The sequence below is a fragment of the Rana temporaria genome, chromosome 4 (assembly GCF_905171775.1).
Source record: "Rana temporaria chromosome 4, aRanTem1.1, whole genome shotgun sequence".
NCBI lineage: Eukaryota > Metazoa > Chordata > Amphibia > Anura > Ranidae > Rana > Rana temporaria.
The window spans coordinates 157,271,622-157,298,584 of record NC_053492.1 but is presented as its reverse complement, the minus strand read 5'-3'; the positions used below and the strand labels follow the sequence as shown (position 1 = coordinate 157,298,584).

General features: G+C 43.1%; 1 protein-coding gene across 2 annotated transcripts in view; it reads right to left on the bottom strand.

Moving 5' to 3' along the window:
• Positions 1-26,963, bottom strand: part of MLF1 (myeloid leukemia factor 1) — a 138,697-nt gene that overhangs the window by 64,445 nt on the left and 47,289 nt on the right. The window contains exons 2-3 of one of the 2 annotated variants that reach the window (XM_040349255.1): positions 23,404-23,560; positions 13,228-13,272 (exon numbers count right to left, since the gene is read on the bottom strand). In XM_040349255.1, coding sequence (XP_040205189.1) covers positions 13,228-13,272; positions 23,404-23,560 — 202 coding nt within the window. The remainder of the gene's footprint in view (positions 1-13,227; positions 13,273-23,403; positions 23,561-26,963) is intronic. The other variant, XM_040349256.1, reaches the window with a different exon arrangement.

Sequence of the window (26,963 nt, the reverse complement as noted above, 5' to 3'; positions counted from 1 at the left end):
TACTAAATACCTTGGAATGTCTACTTTCCAAAAAGGGGTAATTTGGGGGGCATTTGTACTTTCCTGGCTTGATAGGGTCTCAAGAAATTAGATAGTCCGCCAGTACATCGTATGTGATACATTAATTACGATTTGCACTATAGCCTGTAGACTATGGGCCAGATTCACATAGAACTGCGGCGGCGTAACATATCGTAGATACGTTACACCGCCGCAAGTTTTCATCGCAAGTGCCTGATTCACAAAGCACTTGCGATGAAAACTACGCTGGCAGCCTCCGGCACAAGGCGGGCCAATTCAAATGGGCGTGTTGCATTTAAATTAGGCACGCTCCCGCGCCGGACCTACTGCGCATGCTCAGTTTCGCAATTCCCGTCGTGCTTTGCGCGCCGTGACGTCATTTTTTCGAACGGCGACGCGCGTAGTGCACTTCCGTATTCCCGGACGTGTTACGCAAACGACGTTAAATTTGAAATTTCGACGCGGGAACGACGGCCATACTTTAAACAGCAATACGATTGCTGAATAAAGTTAGGGCAGGCCAAACGACGACTAACTTTGCGACGGGAAACTAGACTAGTAGCGACGTAGCGAACGCGAAAATCCGTCGGGAATCGCCGTAACTCCTAATTTGCATACCCAACGCTGGTTTAAGACTTGAACTCCCCCCAGCGGCGGCCGCAGTACTGCATCCTAAGATCCGACAGTGTAAAGCAATTACACCTGTCGGATCTTATGGATATCTATGCGTAACTGATTCTATGAATCAGTCGCATAGATAGAAACAGAGATACGACGACGTATCAGGAGATACGCTGTCGTATCTCTTTGGTGAATCTGGCCCTAAACTTTTACACAGACCAAATAATTTCCACAGATTTTGGGTTATTTTTACCAAAGATATGTAGCAGTATAAATTATGGCCAAAATTTATGGAAAAAAAAAGTACTAATTTGCAAAATTGTATCACAGAAATGAAGAAAATTTTGTTTTTCAAAATTTTCTGTCTTTTTTAATTTATAGCGCAAAAAATAAAAAACCCAGGAGGTGACCAAATACCACCAAAAGAAAACTGTATTTGTATGAAAAAAAGGACACAAAAATCATTTGGTATAGTGTTGCATGACTGAGTAATTGTCATTCAAAGTGTGAGAGCGCTGAAAGCTGAAAATTGATCTGGGCAGGAGGGGTGTTTAAGTACCCAGTAAGCAAGTGGTTAATTGGTTGAGATAGTAATATAGGTACATTTCCATTACATTTCAAAACTTTATGCATTTTGCTATAAGTAAAGATTACTATGAACACTATAAAAGAACCAAACTAGCGCAATATAGAATATTCCCATAAGGAATTAATTTATAAATGTATCAGATACATGGAATAGCAGAGATTTAGGAATAACATTGCAGTTGATATCTATATAGTTTGTCGACCATAATGAAAGTCAAATGGATGTCAGAGAAAGTAAAAATTAATGAGTGGAACCTCCATAACAGATCTGGTAGAGGGTTTTCTCTTTTTTCACACTCCTGTTCTTGTTACCTAGGTCCCCCCTCTGGGGTCCCTTCATCCAGCGTTACATCCATGTTATGGCATCCACTGTGACCCATTTGCGATGGTCGTCTGTGTTGTCGCCTCGCCATGCCCCCTCAGCTCCCACTTGTGACTTTATTGGCCGGCTTATCACCATCATGGCCGCACAGCCATCGGGCAGATGTACATGTAAGGTACTGGGTTGGGTAATTGTGTGATGGAAAGGAGGCCATCATGTCTTATACTTATCCACTTGTTTTCCACTAGTCCTCTGACCATAACAATAACTATTGTTCTTTTCACTCAGACAATGACTACAGTCTTGCTCCTGATGAGGGGCTTTAAAGGGTTTGTAAAGGTACAATTTTTTTTCCTTAATAGCTTCCTTTACCTTAGTGCAGTCCTCTTTCACTTACCTCATCCTACGATTTTGCTTTTAAATATCCTTACTTCTTTTGAGAAATCCTCACTTCCTGTTCTTCTGTCTGTAACCCCACACAGTAATGAAAAGCTTTATCCCTGGTGTGGCGTGTCGTGCTTGCCCCCCACCCCTTAAGGGGGGAGGGGGTGAGCAGGAGAGTCAGGATGCTCTCTACTTTGCAGATAGAGAAAGGAGCTGTGTGTTAGTGGGCGTCCTGATTCTCCTGCTCGCCCCCTCCTCCATCAAGGGAGGGGGCGAGCACAACACTCCACACCAGGGAGAAAGCCTTGCATTACTGTGTGGAGTTACAGAAAGAAGAACATGAGGTGAGGATTTCTCAGAAGAAGTAAGGACTTTTAAAAGCAAAATAGAAGGATGAGGTATAGGGGGGAGGACTACAGAAGGGACAAAACACATGGGTAGAGAGAAACTGCTGCTCACCCCGGTTAAGGCGACAGAGAAATGGGGTTTTTAGGCAGCTCAAATAAAGGGTTGGATGCAATATGTAAAAAGGTTTATTAAGGGAATGTCACATACACCAAAAGAAATGGGGAGTATAAATAGGACATGAGTAGCAGTATAGACAAAGGACATAGCAATGTGTTTTCATATAGTTTACAGCATACAACAGATTATACAGCTGGATACAGTGAACATCGCATGTATAAAAAAATCGAACGCGTTTTGACCATAATGGTCTTCTTCAGAGGTTTTTTTGTTGTAACTGAAAGGGAAGTTACAAGTGAAGGTGACAAGTGAAGGAGGACTGCACTAAGGTAAAGGAAGCTACAGTGCCTTGCGAAAGTATTCGGCCCCCTTGAACTTTGCGACCTTTTGCCACATTTCAGGCTTCAAACATAAAGATTTAAAACTGTAATTTTTTTTGAAGAATCAACAACAAGTGGGAGACGATCATGAAGTGGAACGAAATTTATTGGATGTTTCAAACTTTAACAAATAAAAAACTGAAAAATTATTCAGCCCCCTTAAGTTAATACTTTGTAGCGCCACCTTTTGCTGCGATTACAGCTGTAAGTCGCTTGGGGTATGTCTCTGAGTTTTGCACATCGAGAGACTGAAATTTTTGCCCATTTCTCCTTGCAAAACAGCTCAAGCTCAGTGAGGTTGGATGGAGAGCGTTTGTAAACAGCAGTTTTCAGTTCTTTCCACAGATTCTCGATTGAAATTAAGGTCTGGACTTTGACTTGGCCATTCTAACACCTGGATATGTTTATTTGTGAACCATTCCATTGTAGATTTTGCTTTATGTTTTGGATCATTGTCTTGTTGGAAGACAAATCTCCATCCCAGTCTCAGGTCTTTTGCAGACTCCATCAGGTTTTCTTCCAGAATGGTCCTGTATTTGGCTCCATCCATCTTCCCATCAATTTTAACCATGTTCCCTGTCCCTGCTGAAGAAAAGCAGGCCCAAACCATGATGCTGCCACCACCATGTTTGACAGTGGGGATGGTGTGTTCAGGGTGATGAGCTGTGTTGCTTTTACGCCAAACATAACGTTATGCATTGTTTCCAAAAAGTTCGATTTTGGTTTCATCTGACCAGAGCACCTTCTTCCACATGTTTGGTGTGTCTCCCAGGTGGCTTGTGGCAAACTTTAAACAACACTTTGTATGGATATCTTTAAGAAATGGCTTTCTTCTTGCCACTCTTCCATAAAGGCCAGATTTGTGCAGTATACGACTGATTGTTGTCCTATGGACAAAGTCTCCCACCTCAGCTGTAGATCTCTGCAGTTCATCCAGAGTGATCATGGGCCTCTTGGCTGCATCTCTGATCAGTCTTCTCCTTGTATGAGCTGAAAGTTTAGAGGGACGGACAGGTCTTCGTAGATTTACAGTGGTTTAATACTCCTTCCATTTCAATATTATCGCTTGCACAGTGCTCCTTGGGATGTTTAAAGCTTGGGAAATCTTTTTCTCGGACCTGCCTGGTGTGTTCCTTGTTCTTCATGATGCTCTCTGTGCTTTAAACAGACCTCTGAGACTATCACAGTGCAGGCGCATTTATACGGAGACTTGATTACACACAGGTGGATTCTATTTATCATCATTAGTCATTTAGGTCAACATTGGATCATTCAGAGATCCTCACTGAACTTCTGGAGAGAGTTTTCTGCACTGAAAGTAAAGGGGCTGAATAATTTTGTATGCCCAATTTTTCAGTTTTTTATTTGTTAAAAAAGTTTGAAATATTCAATAAATTTCGTTCCACTTCATGATTGTGCCCCACTTGTTGATTCTTCAAAAAAAATTACAGTTTTATATCTTTATGTTTGAAGCCAGAAATGTGGCAAAAGGTCGAAAAGTTCAAGGGGGCCGAATACTTTCGCAAGGCACTGCATTTAGGGATTTTTTTTTAAACTTATACAACCCCTTTAAAGCCCCGAAACGCATAGAGCTTTCAACTACCGACAAGTCTACCCCTCTACTATATCTGTTATGGACGTTCCACTCATTAATTTTTACTTTCTCTGACATCCATTTGACTTTCATTATGGTCAACAAACTATATTGATATCAACTGCAATGTGATTCCTAAATCTCTGCTATTCCATGTATCTGATACATTTATATATTAATTCCTTATTGGAATATTCTATATTGCGCTAGTTTGGTTCTTATATAGTGTTCATAGTAATCTTTACGTATAGCAAAATGCATAACGTTTTGAAATGTAACAAAAATTTACCTATATTACTATCTCAACCAATTAAAGGCTGTTTTTACTCATTTGCTTCCATGTGCCTCATGCAAAGTCCCACCTCATGCCCTTTTCATTTTTGTACTATTTAACCACTTCCATACAGGGCACTTACGTACCTTCCCGCCCAAGCCAATTTTCAGCTTTCAGCACTGTCGCACTTTGAATGGCAATTGCGCGGTCATGCTACACTGTACCCAAACAAAATTGGCGTCCTTTTTTACCCACAAATAGAGCTTTCTTTTGGTGGTATTTGATCACCTCTGCGATTTTTTTTTGCGCAACAACTAAAAAAAGACCGAAAATTTTGAAAAAAATTACGTTTTTTTTTTTTTTCTGTATTTTTTTTTGTAAATAAGTAAGTTTTCTCTTTCAATTACGGGCACTGATATGGTGGCACTGATGGGCACAGATGAGATGGCACTGATGGACATCGACGAGGTAGTACTGATGGGCACAGAATAGGTGGCACTGATTGGCGGCGCTGGTATGCGGCACTGATGGGCACACATAGGCGGCACTGATGGGCACTCATGGGCGGCACTGATGGCCACTCATGGGCGGCACTGATGGCCACTCATGGGCGGCACTGATGGCCACTCATGGGCGGCACAGATGGGCACTGTGGGGTGGCACTGATGGACACTGTGGGGCGGCACTGATGGAGACTGTGGGGCGGCACTGATTTACTTGTTGCCAGTCAGTGCCCATTTGTGGGCACTGATTGGCATCTTTTTTTTTTTTTATCTTTTTTTTTTCCCCCCAGACTTTTTTTTTTTTTGTTTCAGACTTTTTTGTAATTTTTTTGGACTTTTTTTTCCCATTTTTTTTGGTTTTGCCCTTCCCTGGTGGGCATCCCCCCCCGGTAAGGAGAGCCTTCGATCTGTCAGACGCGAGTGAGGAAGAGCCATCGACGGCTCTTCCTGTTTTCATCGTGATCAGCCGTGGTTGGACACGGCTGATCACGTGGTAAAGAGTCTCCGTGAGAGACTCTTTACCGAGATCGGTGTTGCGGGGTGTCAGACTGATACCCCGCAACAACGATCGCCGCGATGCGCACCCCCGGGGGCGTGCAGCGGCTCAGAATCCTGAGGACGTCATATGACGTCCAGTCAGGATTCTACAACCACTTTGCCGACGTCAATCTGTCATTGGCGGGCGGAAAGTGGTTAAATCAGGATGGAGGAGGGGACTGAACGGCCCCACATATCCTCATTTAAGTCCCACACATTTTTTTTTTTTCAGTATAGGCACTTATTTTTTTTTATGTTTTACATTAAAAAAGGAAAAGCCTGAAGTGACCTATCAGGACTTAATTTTCTGACTAAAGTTCCACTTTAAAAGAAGTACATAGGAAAAGATTATTAAAGTAGAACTACAATGCATCTGAACACCACAAATCAAAAATGCTAAAGCATTCATTTTTAATATTCAAAGCAAACTCCTCCATCCATGTCTCCATGCTTTATTTTGTTGATAAATCATTTTCAAAAAACACCCCCTGGCATTTCTGGCAGTGGCCATCTGGGCAGATGATTCATGTAGCATTTAATTACTGGGATACCTCTGCCCTTAGCTCAGGCATGGGCTGAGCCAAGAACCCTCCCTCCCCTCCTGAAGACTCCTGGGATGTATGACATAATTTGCCTAAGTCTGGAAACCAGTTTAACATAAGTAAATATGATGATAGATTTCCTATCAATTTACTAATGCTAGCAGCATACGGATTAGAAATAGTCCATGTTAATTGAGAGAGAAGTTCCACTTTAAGGTTTACATATACTTTAATATAACTAAAGCAGTTTACAAAAGAATTCAGGTAGGCCTCGTACACACGATCGGAATTTCCGATGGAAAAAGTCAGTGTGTATGCCCCATCGGAGAAATTCCATCGGAAATTCCGACGAATTCCATCAGAGATTACATAGAGAACATTTTCTCTTTTCCTCCAATAGAATTCCGTTGGAATTCCGATGTGAGTTTGGTCGGGCTAAAGCCCGATCGTGTGTACGGGGCTGTAGTCCGTCATGGACTAGCTAATGTTGTATTCATTAGCCAATAGCTCCAAAACAGAAGTCAACACCCATGCTTTTACAACAGGGCTCGACAAACCCCGAGGGCCAGGTCGCAATTGTGACTAGAATTAGCGACCTGGCGCGGCACAGCTAAGGTACCCTGTCCCCATGCGCAACCCCCCTCGCGATCGAGTCGGGCCGCGCCGGCCGGTAATTGAGGCTGCGGCTTTGCGGCCTTCTGCAGTCCTATGGTTCATTCTGGAATCTCTTGTCTCTTGTGGAGGCCGTTGGTATGACAAGACAACCAGCAATGTTAATGGAGCTTCCCTGCCTGTTTCCATCTCCTTACCTTTACTTAGAAGTTAGAACCACCAAACATTATAAATATTTTTTATTCTAACACCCTAGAGAATAAAATGGTGGTCATTGCAATACTTTTTGTCACACCGTATTTGCGCACTTTTTTGTGAAAAAATATACCTTTTTAAATAAAATAAAAAAAGACAACAGTAAAGTTAGCCCAATTTATTTTATATTGTGAAAGATAATGTTACGCAGAGTAAATTGATACCCAACATGTCACGCTTCAAAATTGCATCTGCTCGTGGAATGGCAACCAACTTTTACCCTTTAAAATCTCCATAGGCGACGTTTAAAAAAAATTCAACAGGTTGCATGTTTTGAGTTACAGAGGAGGTCTAGGGCTAGAATTATTCCTCTCGCTCTACCAATCGCGCCGATACCTCACATGTGTGGTTTGAACACCGCTTTCATATGCGGGCGCTACTCACGTATGTGTTCGCTTCTGCACACAAGCTCAGCAGGACGGGGTGCGTTCCTGGCTCCTAACTTTTTTAGCTGGCTCCTAGATTCCAAGCAAATTTGTCAAGCCCCGTTTTACAACAACTGAAAAAAAGTTAGGCACATCTATTACCTAGAGCTAGGGCTTTGTATAAAAAAAAAAAAAAAAAAAAAAAAAAACTGGTCTGAATAAGGTTATCCTGCATTTAAATAATGTGTAGGTCTTTTATAATCCTCTTAATTTAATTGGGTCATATTCCATATATACAAGTGGTGATAACAGATCTAAGATAGCATGCAGACCTTGCTGCTCAAGTTACTGAATATGTTTTAATATATGAAAGGACTGTCATCCTCGACTGCTGGCAGGTTGGACATATATAACTGAAGCATGAGGAGGCATACTGAAAGGAAACCAGACCCCAATGAAAAAATAGGCTGTGAGAATTTTCCTTAATTAACATAGTGACTGAGATCTCTCAGGTTGCATTACAGATTTCAAGGTTTTTTAATATCTAACTGGAGTACAACTATGCATGTATGGGTACTTAGTGGTCTTCTACACAGTATACACATCTACGTTTTACACAAAAGCGTTCTCAGCATCAACAGGCTATCAATTGTAACCGTCGAGTAGGCTGACTTACAAGGCTTTTACACAACATGATCATGCAAATGGGGACAGCTACTCAGAAGTACTCTTGCTGTCACCTCAGAAGTCCATTTGTAGTTTGATAAGCATGCATATTTAAAGGTTTATTCAATCATACACGTGACAGTTTAGGTATTCACAATCATTTTATTATTTTGTGCTTTTATGGATATGTATCATCTAGTGACTATATACAGGTTATACTCAAACAATACAAAAATGTATCCCCTTTATAGTTTTCAGTGTTAATACATATACTTATTAAGTTGTGTGGTAAAATTTGACAGCTGCCCGCGTCGTAGTTGTCAGACTTACTCACTCCCAGGTCTAGAATGCAAAGAACACCAGGGCCAATTTAAAGACTAACTTTAGCACAATTGTTTCCTATATTAAGATAATTAATTACCCAGGCCTACAGATTTTGGCTGGATCAGGTGACAATAATGTGTTTATGAATCTGTTAACATCACAGATGTACAGACATCAGAGGAAGGATCAGAGTCTTACTTCTTTAGAGAAAAATCAGCACCAGAAATGTGCCGCTTTCTTCCCAGCTCGGTAGAATAAACACCAGACCTATTCTTCTCTACTGTGCCTGCACGTTAATGTTCTTCTGAGGTCTGTGTTCAACTTAGAGGAGGTCCAGGCTCCTTCAGAGAAAAATTAAGTCAGCAGCTACAAATACTGTGGCTGAATAAACAAAAACGCAGCACTGAGAAACTTAGTAGTGCACACACCACTACAAAAAACAACAACAACAACTGGTGAGTGTCCAGTAAGGCCCCCTTTCACACTGAGGTGTATTTCAGGCGTTTTAGCGCTAAAAATAGCACATAAATAACGCCTGAAATAATCCTGCCCCAGCATTCTCAATGTGAAAGCCAAGGTAATGGACGCTTACCTTAGAGCGTGCGACCTCGCAGCTAAGCTTGGTCTGTGCACGCTTATGAACCACACCTGGGTTCTATTGGGCAATCCTGGGATCCAGGTCTCCTTAGTATATGTTCCAAATCATACAAGATAGAAAAAAAAACTTGGATAGTGCAAGTAACGTTTTTAAATGTTTATTAGAAAAATAAATCCCTTTCCGGGGTACTCACACAACGTGGGTGCGGAAGTGCACCACTCTAAAACATGCCCATAATGATGTACAGAGATCGGGATATGGTAAGGTCCTCTTTAGCCTCACACCGACTGTCCTGTCGTCCTGTCCCCTCCCCTACACGTCTCGATACAGGGGGTGTCGTATCTTCTTAAGGGGTTAATACTGTAGCTGCTGACTTTATTAGGACCCTTACCTGCTCAGGAATCCAGTGGTGTCCTCACCTGAGCCAATTTTTCAACCAGCTATCAGGTGCTGCCACCACTACATCTCCACTAAGGGAACCTGACAGTGAAGCCTTGCGGCTTCACAGCCGGTTCCTTACTGCAAATGCGCAAAATGCACTGTGCTCTGAACACGCCAGCTGCAGGGGAAGGAGAGAGGAGTGAACATCTGACTGAGTTTCGCTGGGGTGACAAGGTACCCGGGGTAGGAGGCAGACAAGCAGAGCTTCCTTTTGTGTGGAGCTCTGCTCAGTGCATCTTGGCACAAGCAAAATCAGACCGCTAGTCTACAAAACACAGATCCCAGAATAATTAGCAACGGAATGGCTGGAATGTATGCTTAGGAATTGTGAATGGAGACAAAAAAAACATATGGTCCCAAAACTGCCTCACGGACAGCAATGGGGAGATACCTTGAATTGCACACATGAAAAGAAAAGATACTAAGATACACTTATAGGTTATCTGCAGATTCTCTATGGTCAGATAGAAAAAGTGGGAGATTACTCCATCCACACAGTTTAGCATACATGGAGAAATCTGTTGCACTTTTTCCATCTAACCATAGAAAATCTGCAGATAATCTATAGGTGTATGGCCAGCTTTAGTGTCTGATTGACCACTCAGCTAATTAATGGATTAGATTAGAGAGGGTAGAGGGACACCAAGAAGGATGGCAAACTTATAAAAATAAGCATCAATACCCTATTGTAGCAATCCTTTTAAATATTAACTTACCCTTCTCCCAGTGAGATATAGTGTAAGCATTAGGTTATATAACTTCACCATAAGAGTATATTTATACTTTTTACAAAATATAAATGCAATCTTAATATGACCTGAAGGGAAACTTTTAACTGTTAAATCACTGCAATGGGATGGTCCTCTTGTATACTGGCAGAATAAAACTGACTGCACCACCAACAGTACCCCAAGAAAGTGGACACAGGTGTAAAAACTAACTTGATTTTTTTTATTTACCTTACATTTTACATCTGGGTTTCTTCTACTACATCATGCACATTCATAATACATGAACCACCCAAAAAGCACATTATATAAGCCTTTCCCAACCCTTCTAACATGAGGGGACCCTTGAAACAATGTTCTGGCCACACTAAGAAAAATCAGGCGAATGATCGTCTAGTTTCCCCCCTCGATGTTTCACAGCACGTCGGGACCAAGGAAGGAAATAATGTACGACAAAAGGCTTTTTTCCTATAGATTGTTTCTGATCATGCACAGGTCTTTCGCATCTGATTTCTCTTGTACGAAAACGGTACACATTAAAACAAAAATTGTTTGTTCTGTTTCTTCTAATTTTCCCTCATAGTGTGTACCCCACTTTACATTGATCGTCAGTGGCAAGAATGCATTCTTCATACACCAAGCAAAATAATAAAAACACAACACTTTTGTGTTTGCCCCTATTTTTTATGAGCTGAATGTAAAGATCTACAACTTTTTCTATGTACACAAAAGGCCTATTTCTCTCAAATATTGTTCACAAATCAGTCTAAATCTGTGTTAAAGAACACTTCTCCTTTGCCGAGATAATCCATCTACCTCACAGGTGTGGCATATCAAGATGCTGATTAGACAGCAGGATTATTGCACGGTTGTGCCTTAGGCTGGGTTCACACTACTACACTACTTTCATCCTACTTTGCTCTGTGTTCAATGTTTCCCTATGAGAGTGTCTTGTAGCGTCCTACACAAGTCGGTCCGACTTTGAAAATGCTCCCTGTACTACTTTTGGTCCTACATTGATCCTACTTCAGGCCCATTGAATATCATTGAAGTCGGACCAAAGTAGTATCCTGTTCATAAAAGTAGGATGGATGTAGGACCAATGTAGGGTAAATGTAGGACCAATGTAGCAGAGCAAAGTAGGATGAAAGTAGTGTAGTAGTGTGAACCCAGCCTTAGGCTGGCCATACGCCTGCCCATACCATAACCCCACTGCCACCATGGGCCACATGATTCACAACGGTGACATCAGCAAACCGACCCATCAGTCTGCCATCTGCCATGTACAGTGAAAACCGGTATTCATCCGTGAAGAGAACACCTCTCCAAATTGCCAGACGAATGTAAGCATTTGCCCACTCAGGTCGGGTACAATGACAAACTGCAGTCAGATCGAGACCCCGATGAGGACGACAAGCATGCAGATGAGCTTCCCCGAGACGGTTTCCAACAGTTTGTTTAGAAAATCTTTGGTTATGCAAACCGATTGTTGAAGCAGCTGTCCCGGTAGCTGGTCTTAGATGATCTTTGAGGTGAAGATGCTGGATGTGGACGTCCTGGGCTGGTGTGGTTACATGTGGTCTGCGGTTGTGAGGCCAGTTGGATGTACTGCCAAATTCCCTGAAATGCCTTTGGAGACGGCTTATGGTAGAGAAATGAACATTCAATTCAAAAGCAAGCTTGCAAATTGCACGCTTTCTCAAAACTTGCGACATCTGTGGCATTGTGCTGTGCGATAAAACTGCATATTTTAGAGTGGCCTTTTATTGTGGCCAGCCTAAGGCACACCTGTGCAATAATCATGCTGTCTAATCAGCATCTTAACCACTTCAGCCTCGGAGGATTTGGCTGCACTGCGTCACTTTAACTGACAATTGCGCGGTCATGCAACGTGGCTCCAAAAAAAATGGACATCCTTTTTTTCCCCCACAAATAGAGATTTATTTTGGTGGTATTTGATCACCTCTGCGGTTTTTGCTCTATAAACAAAAATAGAGCGACAATTTTGAAAAAAAGCAATACTTTTTGTTATAAAATATCCCCCCCCAAAAAAAAAAAAAAAAAAAATAATATATATATATATATATATATAAAAAACTTTTTTTCCCCTCAGTTTAGGCTGATAAGTATTCTTCGTTTTAGAAAAAAAAAAAAAATATCGCAATAAGCCTTTATTGATTGGTTTTCACAAAAGTCTACAAAATAGGGGATAGATTGATGGCATTTTTATTAATAATTTTTGTTTTACTAGTAATGGCGGCGATCAGCGATTTTTGGGACCATTCACATTTATACAGCGCTCAGTGCTATAAAAATGCACAGATTACTGTGTAAATGTGACTGGCAATAAAAGGGGTTAACCACTAGGGGACTAGGAATGGGTTAAGTGTGTCCTAGGGATGTGTGGGGGTGGTGCTTACTGTGACATGACACCGATATGTTACTTTGCGCAGCCGTGCCATTCTGCAGACGTATATGTACAGGAGCAGGTCGGGAACTGGATAATATGCCACACCTGTGAGGTGGATGGATTATCTGTGGAAAGGAGAAGCGCTCACTAACACAGATTTAGACAGACTTGTGAAAAAGATTGAGAACTAGGCCTTTTGTGTACATAGAACAAGTCATAGATCTTTCAGTTCAGCTGATAAATAAGGGCAAACACAAAAGTGATGCGTTTATAATTTTGCTCAGTGTCGATAGAGAGAGAAAAAAAAAAAAATACTTGGTGTCAGTGATTAGAGATGCAGAAATTGCTCTCAAGGGACCCCTGTAAACCTCTGGAGGAACCCTAGCGGAGAAAGGCTGAATTTTATATAAAACCATCTTAAAAGCATCCATGTAACAAAGTTGTGTTAATATTCTTAATAAACCATGCCATTATTTTGCAGTTATTCCAAACAGCCTCAAATAAAAAGGTGAGGCATAAAACACACACTGGTTTATGGTTAGAGTAAAAAAAAACACCATGCTTTAAAAAAAATATACAAAAACCCAGAGTACTGACCATACTAGGTAATGAGGCACTAGGCATGTGGTCTAGACTCGATGCCTGCAAGAAAAGTATTAACGGAAATGAACAATTTTGAATAAATGCTGTTTCAAATGTTTGCTGTAATAGAACAATCTAGATTCTACAGTTTATAAAAGATTGTTACCTTTACTTATTCATTTATGCAAATAAAAACTGTCCTTGCAGCACGTAGATCTTATGAATGAAAATAAGAATCTGGCTGTTGGAGGCCAGACTTTGATAAATAAGGCTCAGCATTATAAATTTCTAAATACGCAAACTAGTCATTTTAAACAATCTGGGCAAAAGGTTTACCTGTCGCAGAAATTAAAAGTTAACCAACGCATGTACCTGTAAGGAATATAGTAAATAGTCCTCCAGCTGCCTGTGCCATTGAACACCGCTATAATGAAGAGGAATTGCCACCTGCAGTTTCTTCTAAACTTACACTTCTTGGAATGCAAATCTGTGTCCCCTGCTGCGCTTGGTGGTTCCTCCTGCCAACACTACAAATTACAGGGGTGGGCCCATTGCATATGACAGCCATGGGCCAATCACCAAGTGCCAGCGTCATCACAAGCTCCTCCATACTCAGATATACAGAGTCCTTATTTTATAGCCAGTGGCTGAAAGTGCAGTGAGGAGATTGAAGAAAAGGAGAGTATGTGCTGCTGGGGAGGAATACATCAACGTAAACCACTTTGTTGATCATGGAAAAAGCAAAAGTTTGCTTTAAGGATGGTGTTGTATCGTAAAAGAGAAGGTCAAGTGCCCCTCCACCACCACGTAATACAAGAACTGCAGCTGCTGACTTGATATATGGACACTTACCTGTCCAGGGAGCCTGTGATGTCGGCACCCTAGTCGATCTTCAGATTGGCTGTCGGGTGCAGCCACCGCCATTTCCTGGCAAGGGAACCCGGCAGTGAAGCCTTTCGGCTTCACAGTTCGTTCCCTACTGCGCAAATTCGTCCAGGGCGGAGGAAGGGGCCAAACTTCCGGGAGACCAGGCCACAGCCCAGTCTCCGGAAGTGGGGAAACGGGTACCTGTCAAACAAAGGTACCTATTCCCCCCTGAAAGGTGCCAAATGTGGCACCGGAGGGGGGAGGAGGAAACGGATAAGTGGAAGTTCCTTTTTAAAAAGGGACACTAAAGGATCCAGTTTTTTTTGTAAATAACAAACATGTCATACTTGCCTCCACTGTGCAGCTCGTCAGAGTAGCCCTGATCCTGGTCTTCTGGGATCTGGCGCTCCTATGCCCAAGGAGGGCCTGCTGGCCCATATATCAGTGCTCCCCAAGGAGGGAAAGGATCACGCGGTCCCTAGTAGTTACAGGTCAATATCGCTATTGAACACCAACATCAAAATTTTTGCGAAAATCCTAGCGTATCGCCTGCAACCCATTCTTCCTTCTCTCATCCATCCTGACCAAACAGGGTTTATTGCCGGACAGGAGGCGAGCGACAACTCCAACCGGGCCATTCAGTTGATTCACTGGGTACAGACGCAGGCTGACCATCCACTCTGTCTTCTACTCTCCACTGATGCCGAAAAGGCATTTGACAGGGTGGATTGGACGTACCTCCGTGCGGTGATGTCTAGACTGGGGCTTGGCCCTAAAATGCTCTCATGGGTTTTCTCTTTGTATAGCAGTCCCAAGTTAAGGTCAATGGAGTGCTTTCTGACACATTCCCTATTGGGAATGGGACCAGACCGGGCTGCCCGTTGTCCCCTCTCATTTTTGCCCTTACCCTGGAGCCCCTGCTTAATAGGATTCGCTCTAACCCTAACATTAAGGGCTTTTGTGTCGGCTCACATGAACATAAACTCTCCGCATACGCGGATGACATCCTCTTATGTAGCGGACCCTCTGATCTCCCTCCCCAATATTATGACCGAATTGCAGACTTTCAGCTCCCTCTCTGATTTCAAAATTAATTTCTACAAGTCTGAGATTTTATCATTAAATGTTCCCCCAAACCTGCGTACACGGTTGCAATCTTCCTTCTCCTTCACGTAGTGCAGCACTCACATGAAATACCTGGGGGGGTTATCTTACCCCTCTCTATTCCCAACTGTATAGCAGTAATTACACCCAGTTACTCTCCACTATTAAGTCAGATCTTCATCGGTGGGATAGAGAGGCTTTTTCGTAGATGGGCTGAGTCAGTGTGTTAAAGATGAACGTGCTACCTCGCATTTTGTTTTTTCTCCAAATGGTGCCTATTTCCTTACCTAGGTTTTTTTTTTGAGCCTCAGCAGTTTTTTTTTTTTTTTAAATATATCTGGCAGGGCCGGGGCCGTCGTCTGGCCCTCCGTACCCTACAGAGACCCAAGCGGTTGGGAGGTTTGGGTGTCCCTGATATATGCAGGTATTATGAGGCTATCGCCCTTCAACGGATATTGGATTGGCACCATGGGGTATCCACTAAGGCCTGGGTCCCTTTCGAAAAATCTATGGCTGGCCGTAATTTGTCCCATGCTCCTTGGCTTCCCCAGGCACAGAGGGGTCTGACGATTCATGTCTCCCAGACGACCACTCACGCCTTAAAATTGTTGGATACCATGAATAAGTCAGGACATCTTGCTCCCCTTTCTCCCCTCTGGCACCCCTGGGGGCTTCCCCTGGTTCTTGCCAGGGGAACACCCGTCTTTCTTCCGTTCCTGGACGGCAGATGGTGAGCTACGATGTGGCAGATTCTTTCAGGATCAGGGACTGCTCCCATTAGAGGAGCTTAGGGCCCAGTATGGAGGATTCCTGATGGATAGCTGGAGGTATGGGCAGCTTCAAAATTTTGCGCAAGGTTTACCACGCGCCATACGGTCTCTTACGTCCGCCACCCCTTTTGAGAAGCCATGCATGTCCTCCAGCCCCATCCCGCATTCTATATCTGTCCTCTATGAATTACTTCAGTGACAGGGTTTCCCTTGGGAGGCCCACCTATATCCGGGAATGGGAGAGAGACCTGCAGCACAAATTCACCGATACTCAACTTGACCAATTATTCCGCCTTACTCATTCCAGCTCTGTTGATACGAAAATGCAGGAAAATGAGTTTAAAGTGTTAACTAGGTGTTACAGGGTCCCTACTAAACTTAAACAAATCTACCCGATGTCCTCAGATGCCTGTTGGCGGGAATGTGGCCATAGAGGTTCCTTCCTTCATATATGGTGGGAGTGTCCCAAGTTGCGCCCTTTTTGGCAGGATGTTAGAACCCAAATGGGCTTTCTCCTGCACGTTCCACCATTCCCCTTGGCCTCTAATCGAAAATCGGTGTTGCCTCACCTTTTAAATTCAGCTAGGAGATTAATTACCGTTTTTTGGAAGACTAGCCAAGTTCCCTCCCATTCGGACTGGGTCCGGTTGGTGAATAACATTAAGGCCGCAGAGGAGTGGATGGCAAAGTGTAAAGACGAGTATGACAAATGGTATGGTGTTTGGGCCACGTGGACTCATTATGTTGATAGGACTGCTGCAGACTCACACCCTTCTTCCCAATCCCCGACAGGAGGAGTGAAGTAATTGTGTTCTTATTAGCTTTTTTCTTTGATCCGATGAGTACATTTGACCAATATATTGCAGGTATGTTTACGTAATTAACATGAGTACACCCTTCCTGTTTTGTCCTCTTTTTTTTCCCCTACTTTTTCTTGTTTTTAAATTTGCCTGTCTGACTTGGTGTCATCCACCCAGTCACTACCCCTTGTACCTAACAGAGCAGGTGGAGACACCTTCGATTATGTTAGGACTCATATGTGCCTCGAATCAAGCAATTGACGCCTCCGTCCCTTTTATCCTATCTGTTGGATGGCCAATCGGGCCAGTTGTATTGTAGACTGCCTGGATACACGGTTGGACAGTAATGTATGTCTCCTGTCCTATTTGTTGTTGTGTAAAGAAAAAATCTTTCAAAATAAAGATTATATATATATATATATAAAAAAAAAAAAAAAAAAAAAGGAGTCCGGCCAAGTACTGAGTGCATACTATATTGTATATGTCCATTTCTGTATTCATTTTTAATTTTTTTTATGTGGGTGTACATTTTTTATATATTATTACACACACACATAAGGATGAGCTTCGGCGTATTTGCAAAGCCCACATGCAGGGCCCGCCAGGAAGTCAGCGCTGGGCTAATCACAGGCAGTGAGACATTGTCCTGATGCGCGGCTGCACGTGGGCTTTGTGAACACGCCAGAGTTCATCCTTGCATACATACACACACACACGCTGGATATAAAAAAATTAAATGTTAAAATGTCAGATTTCTGTGACGTAAAAAAAACTTTTTCTACCTTTAATGTGACCTATAAACTACAAGTCAGTTGAACAACAAACTGAGATCTTTTAGGTGAAGGGAAGTAAAACTAAAATAATATGGTTGTGTAAGTGTGCACACCCTTAAACTAACACTTTGTTGAAGCACCTTTTGATTTTATTACAGCACTCTTGGGTCTTTTTGGGTAGGAGTCTATCAGCATGGCACATCTTCACTTGGCAATATTTGCTCACTCTTTGCAAAATCACCCCAAATCGGTCAGATTGTGAGGGCATCTCCTGTGAACAACCCTCTTCTGATCACCCAACTGATTGTCAATCGGATTCAGGTCTGGGCTCTGGCTGGGCCATTCCAAAACTTTAATCTTCTTCTGGTGAAGCCATTCCTTTGTTGATTTGGATGTATGCTTTGAGTCTTTGTTATGCTGAAAGATAAAGTTCCTCTTTAATGTTCAGATTTCTAGCAGAAGCCTGAAGGTTTTGTGCCAATGTCGACTGGTATTTGGAACTGTTCATTAGGGCCGAAACAACTAATCGATTTAACCTGACAACTAATCGATTAAACTATTTTCGTAATCGATTAATTGGCCAGTAACATAACAGGGTTATTTTTTTTTTAAATTGGCCCTTTATAGTACAAAAAGAGCAAATAATCGCTACTGTAAATATTACATTCATTGTTCCACAGTAAAAAATTAACCCTTTACAGTAGCGATTATTTGCTCTTTTTGTACTATAAAGGGCCAATTTTTGTTTTTTTAACTCCATTACGTTACTTAATGCCTTAGGCCTGGTTTACACCTACAGTAGGTGTTTGTGATATTGTGCTTTTAGCACGACAGCGTCGCGCTGATACTCGGCGACAGGGTGCCGAGATCTCCCCGACACCTCGCACTCACTGGAATAGTGACAGCACATCCCAGCAAGCGCGTCATAGAAGCGACGGGAGATCCGACTTGGATTCCCGCCAATTCTACACGTGTGCGGCGTTTGTTATGAATCCTGAGGGGGAAGTCCCCGCCGGATTTTAAATAAAAATCCGGCATGGGTCCCCCCCTCAGGAGCATACCGGGCCCTTAGGTCTGTTATGGGTTGTAAGGAGAGCCCCCCTACGCCGAAAAAAACGGCGTAGGGGGTCCCCCTACAATCCATACCAGACCCGTATCCAAAGCACGCTACCCGGCCAGCCAGGAAGGGAGTGGGGACGAGCGAGCGCCCCCCCCCCCCCCTCTCTCCTGAGCCGTACCAGGCTGCATGCCCTCAACATGGGGGGGTTGGGTGCTCTGGGGCAGGGGGGCGCACTGCGGCCCCCCCACCTCAGAGCACCCTGTCCCCATGTTGATGAGGACAGGGCCCCTTCCCGACAACCCTGGCCGTTGGTTGTCGGGGTATGCGGGCGGGAGGCTTATCGGAATCTGGGAGCCCCCTTTAATAAGGGGGCCCCCAGATACCGGCCCCCCACCCTAAGTGAATGAGTATGGGGTACATCGTACCCCTACCCATTCACCTGCAAGAAAAGTGGTAAAAACACAAATAAACCACACAGGGTATTAAAATATTTTATTTTTCTGCTCCGGAGGCCTCCCCTGTCTTCTTTATTAGCTCTTTTACCAGGGGAGGCTTCTTCTTTGACGTCTTCGGGTGGGTGGGGGCCGCCGTCTGGTTCTCTTCCACCGCCGGGGGGGGTCGCTTTTAAAAAAGCCCCCACCCCCCGGCGGGTTTCCTCCGGCGTCTTCGGCGGGGCTCTTCTTCTTCCGCTATCCCGACGGGTCTTCTCAACTCTCCGGGGTTCTCCTGTCTTCGCCGCTCTCCGCTCTTGACTCGGCGCACCCCGGTTCTTCGTCTCGCTGTCCGGTGTCTTCTTCCGTGCTGTACGTCTTCTCCTTCCGTGCTGTGATGAGTTCTTCTTCCGTGCTGTGACGTCATGTTCTTCACTTCTCTTCTTCTCCCGATGTTGACTCGCCGGTCCTCCTCGCTGAAATGACGGATGCGCGCCTTGCATCGGACCTATATAGGCCTCACAGTCCCATCATGCTCTGTACCTACCCATGTGATACCTACCCACGTGGTAGGTATCACATGGGTAGGTACAGAGCATGATGGGACTGTGAGGCCTATATAGGTCCGATGCACCCGCGCACCCGTCATTGCAGAGAGGAGCCGGCGACGTGTCAACACCGGGAGAAGGAGAGAAGTGAAGAACATGACGTCACAGCGCGGAAGAAGAACTCATCACAGCACGGAAGGAGAAGACGTAAAGCACGGAAGAAGACACCGGACAGCGAGACGAAGAACCGGGGTGCGACGAGTCAAGAGCGGAGAGCGGCGAAGACAGAAGGAGACCCCCGGAGAGTTGAGAAGACCCGTCGGGATAGCGGAAGAAGAAGAGCCCCGCCGAAGACGCCGGAGGAAACCCGCCGGGGGGTGGGGGCTTTTTTAAAAGCGACCCCCCCCCGGCGGTGGAAGAGAACCAGACGGCGGCCCCCACCCACCCGAAGACGTCAAAGAAGAAGCCTCCCCTGGTAAAAGAGCTAATAAAGAAGACAGGGGAGGCCTCCGGAGCAGAAAAATAAAATATTTTAATACCCTGTGTGGTTTATTTGTGTTTTTACCCCATACTCATTCACTTAGGGTGGGGGGCCGGTATCTGGGGGCCCCCTTATTAAAGGGGGCTCCCAGATTCCGATAAGCCTCCCGCCCGCATACCCCGACAACCAACGGCCAGGGTTGTCGGGAAGGGGCCCTGTCCTCATCAACATGGGGACAGGGTGCTCTGAGGTGGGGGGGCCGCAGTGCGCCCCCCTGCCCCAGAGCACCCAACCCCCCCATGTTGAGGGCATGCAGCCTGGTACGGCTCAGGAGGGGGGGGGGGCGCTCGCTCGTCCCCACTCCCTTCCTGGCTGGCCGGGTAGTGTGCTTTGGATACGGGTCTGGTATGGATTGTAGGGGGACCCCCTACGCCGTTTTTTTCGGCGTAGGGGGGCTCTCCTTACAACCCATAACAGACCTAAGGGCCCGGTATGCTCCTGAGGGGGGGACCCATGCCGGATTTTTATTTAAAATCCGGCGGGGACTTCCCCCTCAGGATTCATAACAAACGCCGCACACGTGTAGAATTGGCGGGAATCCAAGTCGGATCTCCCGTCGCTTCTATGACGGCTCTGTCTCCATCGCGGCAAGCCAGCTCGGCGCTGGCTCCCGCGATGGGGCTCGTAGGTGCTCAATCTCGCCGAGAAAGAGAGCGAGATTGACACAAAATCGGGTTCACCTACTGTATGTGTTTTTTTGCAGAAACACACTACAGCTCATCTACCATGGTTTCCTATGGGACACCTTCACATCTATGCTTTTTTTCAGCTGCTGCGTATTTGAAAAGGGTCATGGACTTTTTTCAATGTAAAACTGTGCTTTTTTTGGTTCAATATACTTTTTTCCTCACTACCATTATTTATACTTTTTAATACTATTTTTAATCAAATTAAAACAACAAATTGGCCTAAAAAAAAAAAAAAAATGCAAACGCGCAAATTGCAGCAGAATCACGTACGCAAAAATCAAAACGCACAGCAAAACACACTGCAGAAACAGATCAAAAGCAAACTGCATAGGTGTGTACTGAGCCTGATGCCAGCCACACGGATCAATTTTCAGACGAGAATATTAATGCGAAAAATCTTTGTACATTCGCTGAATGAAAGAATGTTGTTTGAAATTTTCACTTGCTCTTAACATTCAGTTTTAAATTGAATGTAATTTCTGAACGAAAACCCCATACACTGTCTGAAAATTCCTTTCACCAAGAAGTTTTCTTTTTTTCTTATAATAATATCTGATGATATTTACCAGATTCACCCTCTAATAGTATATACAGTATATCTAATCTGTCAGTTATTCTCAGAGTGAATTAGAAATTTTGCTCCCTAACCATATAGTTGGTTATTTATATTTACTATTGCATATAGATATTTAAGAATAAATTGCCATTTTTTTTTAAACTTTACATATTAACTAAAATTATACACCACAATTGTTTTAGGGTTAATAACCGATTAAAAAAATCGATCAAAACAATAAAAATCGGCCAACTAATTGATTATGAAAATAATCGTTAGTTGCAGCACTACTGTTTATAATTCCCTCTACCTTGACCTTTAAGGCCCCTGTTCCAGCTGAACAAAAACAGCCCCAAATTATGATGCTGCCACCACCATGCTTCACTGTGGGTATCTTGTTCTTTTGGTGATGTACAGTGTTTTTTGCACCAAACATATCTTTTGGAATTATGAAAAAGTTCAACCTTGGTTTCATCAGACGAGAACACATTTTCTTACATGCTTTTGGGAGACTTCAGAATGTTTTTTGCTCAATTTAGCCGGGTACATATTTTTCTTTCTTCATAAGAAAGGGCTTCTGTCTTGCTACTCTACCCCATAGCCCAGACATAAAAGGAAACGGGAGATTGTTGTCATATGTACCACACAGCCACTTGCCAGATATTTCTGCAGCTCCTTTAATGTTGCTGTAGGCCTCTTGGCAGCCTCCCTGACCAGTTTTCTCCTCATCTTTTCATCAATTTTGGAGGGACGTCCATTTCTTGGTAATGTCACTGTTGTGCCATATTTTCTCCACTTGATGATTACTGTCTTCACTGTGTTGCATAGTATATCTAATGCCTTGGAAATTCTTTTGTACCCTTCTCCTGACTGATACCTTTTAACAAGGAGATCCCTCTGATGCTCTGGAAGCTCTCTGCAGACCATGGCTTTTGCTGTAGGATGCAACTAAGAAAACGTCAGGAAAGAACTACTAGAACAGTTACTTCATTTGGGGTTAATCAGAGGCAGGTGTGTACTGACTCCTATTTAACATTTTGAATGTGATTGCTTAATTCTGAACACAACTGCAATATATATATATATATATATATATATATATATATATATATATATATATATATATATATATATATATATATATATATATATATATATATATATATATATAGTTTGTTTGTTTTTCAATTTAGTTTTACAGTTTAATAGGTCATCTGAAAGGATTTATCTTTGTCTTTTTTCAAATCACAGAAACCTGACATTTTAACAGGGGTGTGTAGACTTTCTATATCCACTGTACATACACATGCTTGAGTTTAAGGTGCCATGATGGGAACACATTTGGCACATTTTCCTTTTGACCTGCAGATGACTGCCCATTTATTGAGCTACAGAAAAGCAAGTTCAGATTACACTACTAGTGGCTGGCAGGGCTCCAAGGACCCCTGGAGTGTCATTCTTGAGGTCTTTTAAGTGCCATAGGGCTGATAAGAGTATCACACCCCTTCAAATTAATCTGCTCCTGACAAAAAAACAAAAACAAAAACAAAAATAAAAAAACACAACTTTCCCATGCTGTTTGTGTGGTTTTATTAAACTTTTTTTTTTTTTTTTTTTTTTTTTTTAGGAAAAACATTCATGTGTCTGAACCACAAAGTTGCTTTCAGCAAAGGGTATTGGCACACTATATATAGCCGATGGAAGAATGCCAGGCTTGCTTTTATCAGTTACACAGCCAGGAGTATAGGAACTGACATCTGTCGTACAGGCTCAACAGTGCTAAACTTGTACATCAGTGTCTGTAACTGTAATTATATGCCTTCTAGGTAGTTAAACAGTTAAAAGAACAGAATTAACAAGTGTTCACTATTATAGGAATTGTACAGGGTGAAAACAGCTGTGGATTAAATCACTAGTAAAGAAAAGAGCAAATCGGGGCAGTGAAAGGTTACCGCTGGCAATGTATACCTAAACTAACAATCAGGTCTTTGAAATTAATCTGGCTATAAAATCTAAGCTGATGACAGCACTGTGATTTGAGGAAATGCCTACCCTGTGATCTTCTCTCAGAGCCACCTGGGAAGGGTTTTGCCCTCTTCGGCCATGAGATCTGCCATCTGTGATACTGAAGAAGGGATCTCGGCCAAAAGGATCAGAGAAGCTTCTCATTATCTGTCTGACATGTTCTTGGTGTGCACGGAATGGATCCCTGTGAAAAAAATAAATAAATAATGTATACCACTGCAATGACTACATATACACAATAAATATCAAATCACCTTGTATATACATACACATATTTGCATCCGATTACATTTATGTTCTCATTCACTAAGCGTTTGCTCAGCTCCTCTGTACAGAGCAGTACAAACTGCATACTGCACACACATTTATGCATTCTATCAGCCAGAATATGAATTTATGTTGGCAATTAAAATGCATTAACATGCAAATGCGCCTAAAAGCTCCACTCCTGAATATGCAGGGCAACAGAGGTGCATTTATAGGCAGAAACAAAAACAAAAAAAGAAAGCCAAAACAACTATAAAAGAACATCCACTGTGCATGAGCCCTACCTGTTCTAATGAACATCCATTACCAAGTACCATATATATTTTTTCAATCAAGAACAAGGAATATTTATCCATCAAAACAAAAATATCCCATAGGGAAAAAAAAAGGCAATCAAATAAAAAAAGTCTGCAGTTGAGTTCATTTAGTGCAGTTCATTAATCATTCAGTTTCTGGCACAAATTTACTGAATAAAATATGGCATACATAAACGACTCTCCTGTTTAATGGTAAACACTTTAGAAATAGATGGGAAAAAGACATTGCGATTTACTAGCCATGTGTCTTTCACAGATTCTAAAAGAAGAATTCCAGGCATGGCATAGTCTTACATAGGTACATTAGTCCAGCTTAGACCAATGTAAATATGCATATACCATACCTGCCCGATGCCCCTGGAAGCTGGAAATTACTGAAGTGAAACAATAAAAGTGAAATATTCCTTTAAATTTCGTACCTGGGGGGTGTCTATAGTATGCCTGTAAAACAGCGCATGTTTCCCGTGTTTAGAACTGTCCCTGCACAAACTGTATTTTCTGAAGAAAAAAAAAAAAGCAATTTAAAACCACTCGCGGCTATAATGAATTGTCGGCTCCCGGCAATACAGAGAAAAGGCATTGAAAGTCATTGATAAAAAAAAAAAAAAAAAACACACACACACACACACGTGTGGTAGTCCCCCCAAATTCAATTACCAGCCCCTTTAGGTCTGGTATGGATATTAAGGGGGAACTCCACCCCAAATTTAAAAAAAAATATGACGTGGGGTTCCCCCCAAATATATAGTTCTTTCAGGTCTGGATTTTAAGGGGAACTCCACCCAAAATTAAAAAAAAATGGCATGGAGTTCCCCCAAAAATCCATACCAGACCCTTTATCCGAGCACGCAACCTGGCAGAAGGAGGTTGGGACGAGCGAGAGCGCCCCCCTCGAACCGTACCAGGCCACATGCCCTCAACATGGGGAGGATGCTTTGGGGGTCTGTGAGCCCTCAAAAGCACCATGTCCCCATGTTGATGGGGACAAGGGCCTCATCCCCACAACCCTTGCCCGATGGTTGTGGGGGTTTGCGGGCGGGGGGCTTATCGGAATCTGGAAGACCCCTTTAACAAAAGGGGACCCCGATATCCCCCCCACCCTATGTGAATTGTACCCCTACCATTTCACAAAGAAATTGTAACAAATTGTAAAAAAAAAAAAAAAAAAAAAAAGGAGAAGGACACCGTTGGGAAAGTCCTTTATTAAAAATAAAAAATAAAGAATAAAGATTCCAGCAGTGGTAATCCACTCTCGGTCTCCACTCCAACGCTGTCGGTATCCTGCGATGGGTGATCTCCTCTTCATCCAGGTCCAGGATCCAACGATGAGATGTCCGCAGCGCGGCGCATCCTGTCTCCACTGGAGACACCCCGGGAATGATGCATTCCCTGCCGCCTATGTACACAGTGAGAGGGGCGAGCTGTGCTCTTCCCATATCAGCTGTGACAGGAGTTCTAGCACAGTGCTAGGACTCCTGTTTTTTTTAGAGGTGACAGGGTCAATAAAGAGAACCTGTCACCTTCAATTGCTATCACACAGGGAATTGTTTTCTCCTATGTGATAACTTTATTGCTAAGTGAAAAAAAAATAAAAAGAATATTAAATTAATAAAATGTAAACGACAAGCTACAAAAGTGATAAAGTAAAAAGAAAAAAACAAAAAAAAAAAGAACCAAAAAATATTTGAACTAACCGTGCCGCCCCTGCGATCCAATTGCTATTCTCCTTTGATTGGGGGGGGTTTGGTTGGTGGAGAGGGGGTGCATTGTGGAACTTAGCCTTGGGGGCGGCAGGGAAAGAAAATGCGGCCCTGCTGGCCGCCCTCTCACTTCCTCCGCCCTGGCAAGGCTGCAATTTTGGGCACAGTGAGGCTGCAATTGGGGGCACAGTGAGGCTGCAATTTTTTTTGCTGAACTGAAAAGTGATCCGATCCGTGACTCCGATTCGAGTAACGATCCGAATCGTCAGTTTTCTGATCCATTGCAACCCCATTGCAGGATTCAGTTTAAAAGAAACATTACAAGCTAACCCCGAGTCTCCCATCAGGTGGAGTGTAGAGTCTGGAACCCCCCCCCCAGGTATTTCCAAAGAGTTCACTGATCGGGAGCGATGAAAAAGCAGAAGGCAAAAAAAAATACAAAAAAAACAAACCAAAAAAAAAAAAAGTTGGGTCCCCTGCAGACTCTTTTTGCCAGTGTCCAATCACCTGAAGGTAGGTAAGACCAGGCCTTTAATGACATTTCTCACCTCCAAACATACATTTTTTTTAAGCAGATGCCCTAAAGAAAAAAAAGGTGGGTGTTGTAATTTTTTTTATGCGACAGCGTTTTTTCAAATGCATTTTTTGTTGGGGGGGGGGGGGATACACTTTAATTAAATTTAATGCACAAAAACACAATTGTTTTTCTTGATCTGACATTTGCAGTGATACCTCATACGCGCAGTACGTTGTGGGACTGACGCGTGCATTCGCCTTTGCATGCAAGCACAAGGGGATGGTGCACTTTAAAATATATATATATTTTTTTTTACACTGTACCTTTACATTTATTTTTATTTTTTTTGTCAAAGGGAATGTAAACATACCCTGTAATAGCAATAGGCAGTGACATGTCTCCTTTACTGATACATCTGGGGTCTAGAAGACCCCACTCCCCTTAAAAGCTTTGGATCGTACCAAGATATGATCCAATGAGTTTTTCAAACCAGTAATGGTTTGTTTACAATCGGTGAAACTGGAAGTTCTTAGACCATAGAGATAATCAGGATCATTCCGGCCCCTGATCAGCTCTATGGTCAGCCAGAGGAGGCGCCAGCTGCCATGCCGGGTTCCCTGGCAGGACAGGAGAGTCCGGAAAGGCAAATCCAGACTCTTTTTAGTTGCTAGGATTGCTTTTACAAGAAAGTGCTATGCTGGCTCCAAAGAAATAAAAAAATAAATGATACCGGTATAACCACTCAAAGTTGGGCGACGTACGGGTACGTCATGTGGCAGCAAGTAG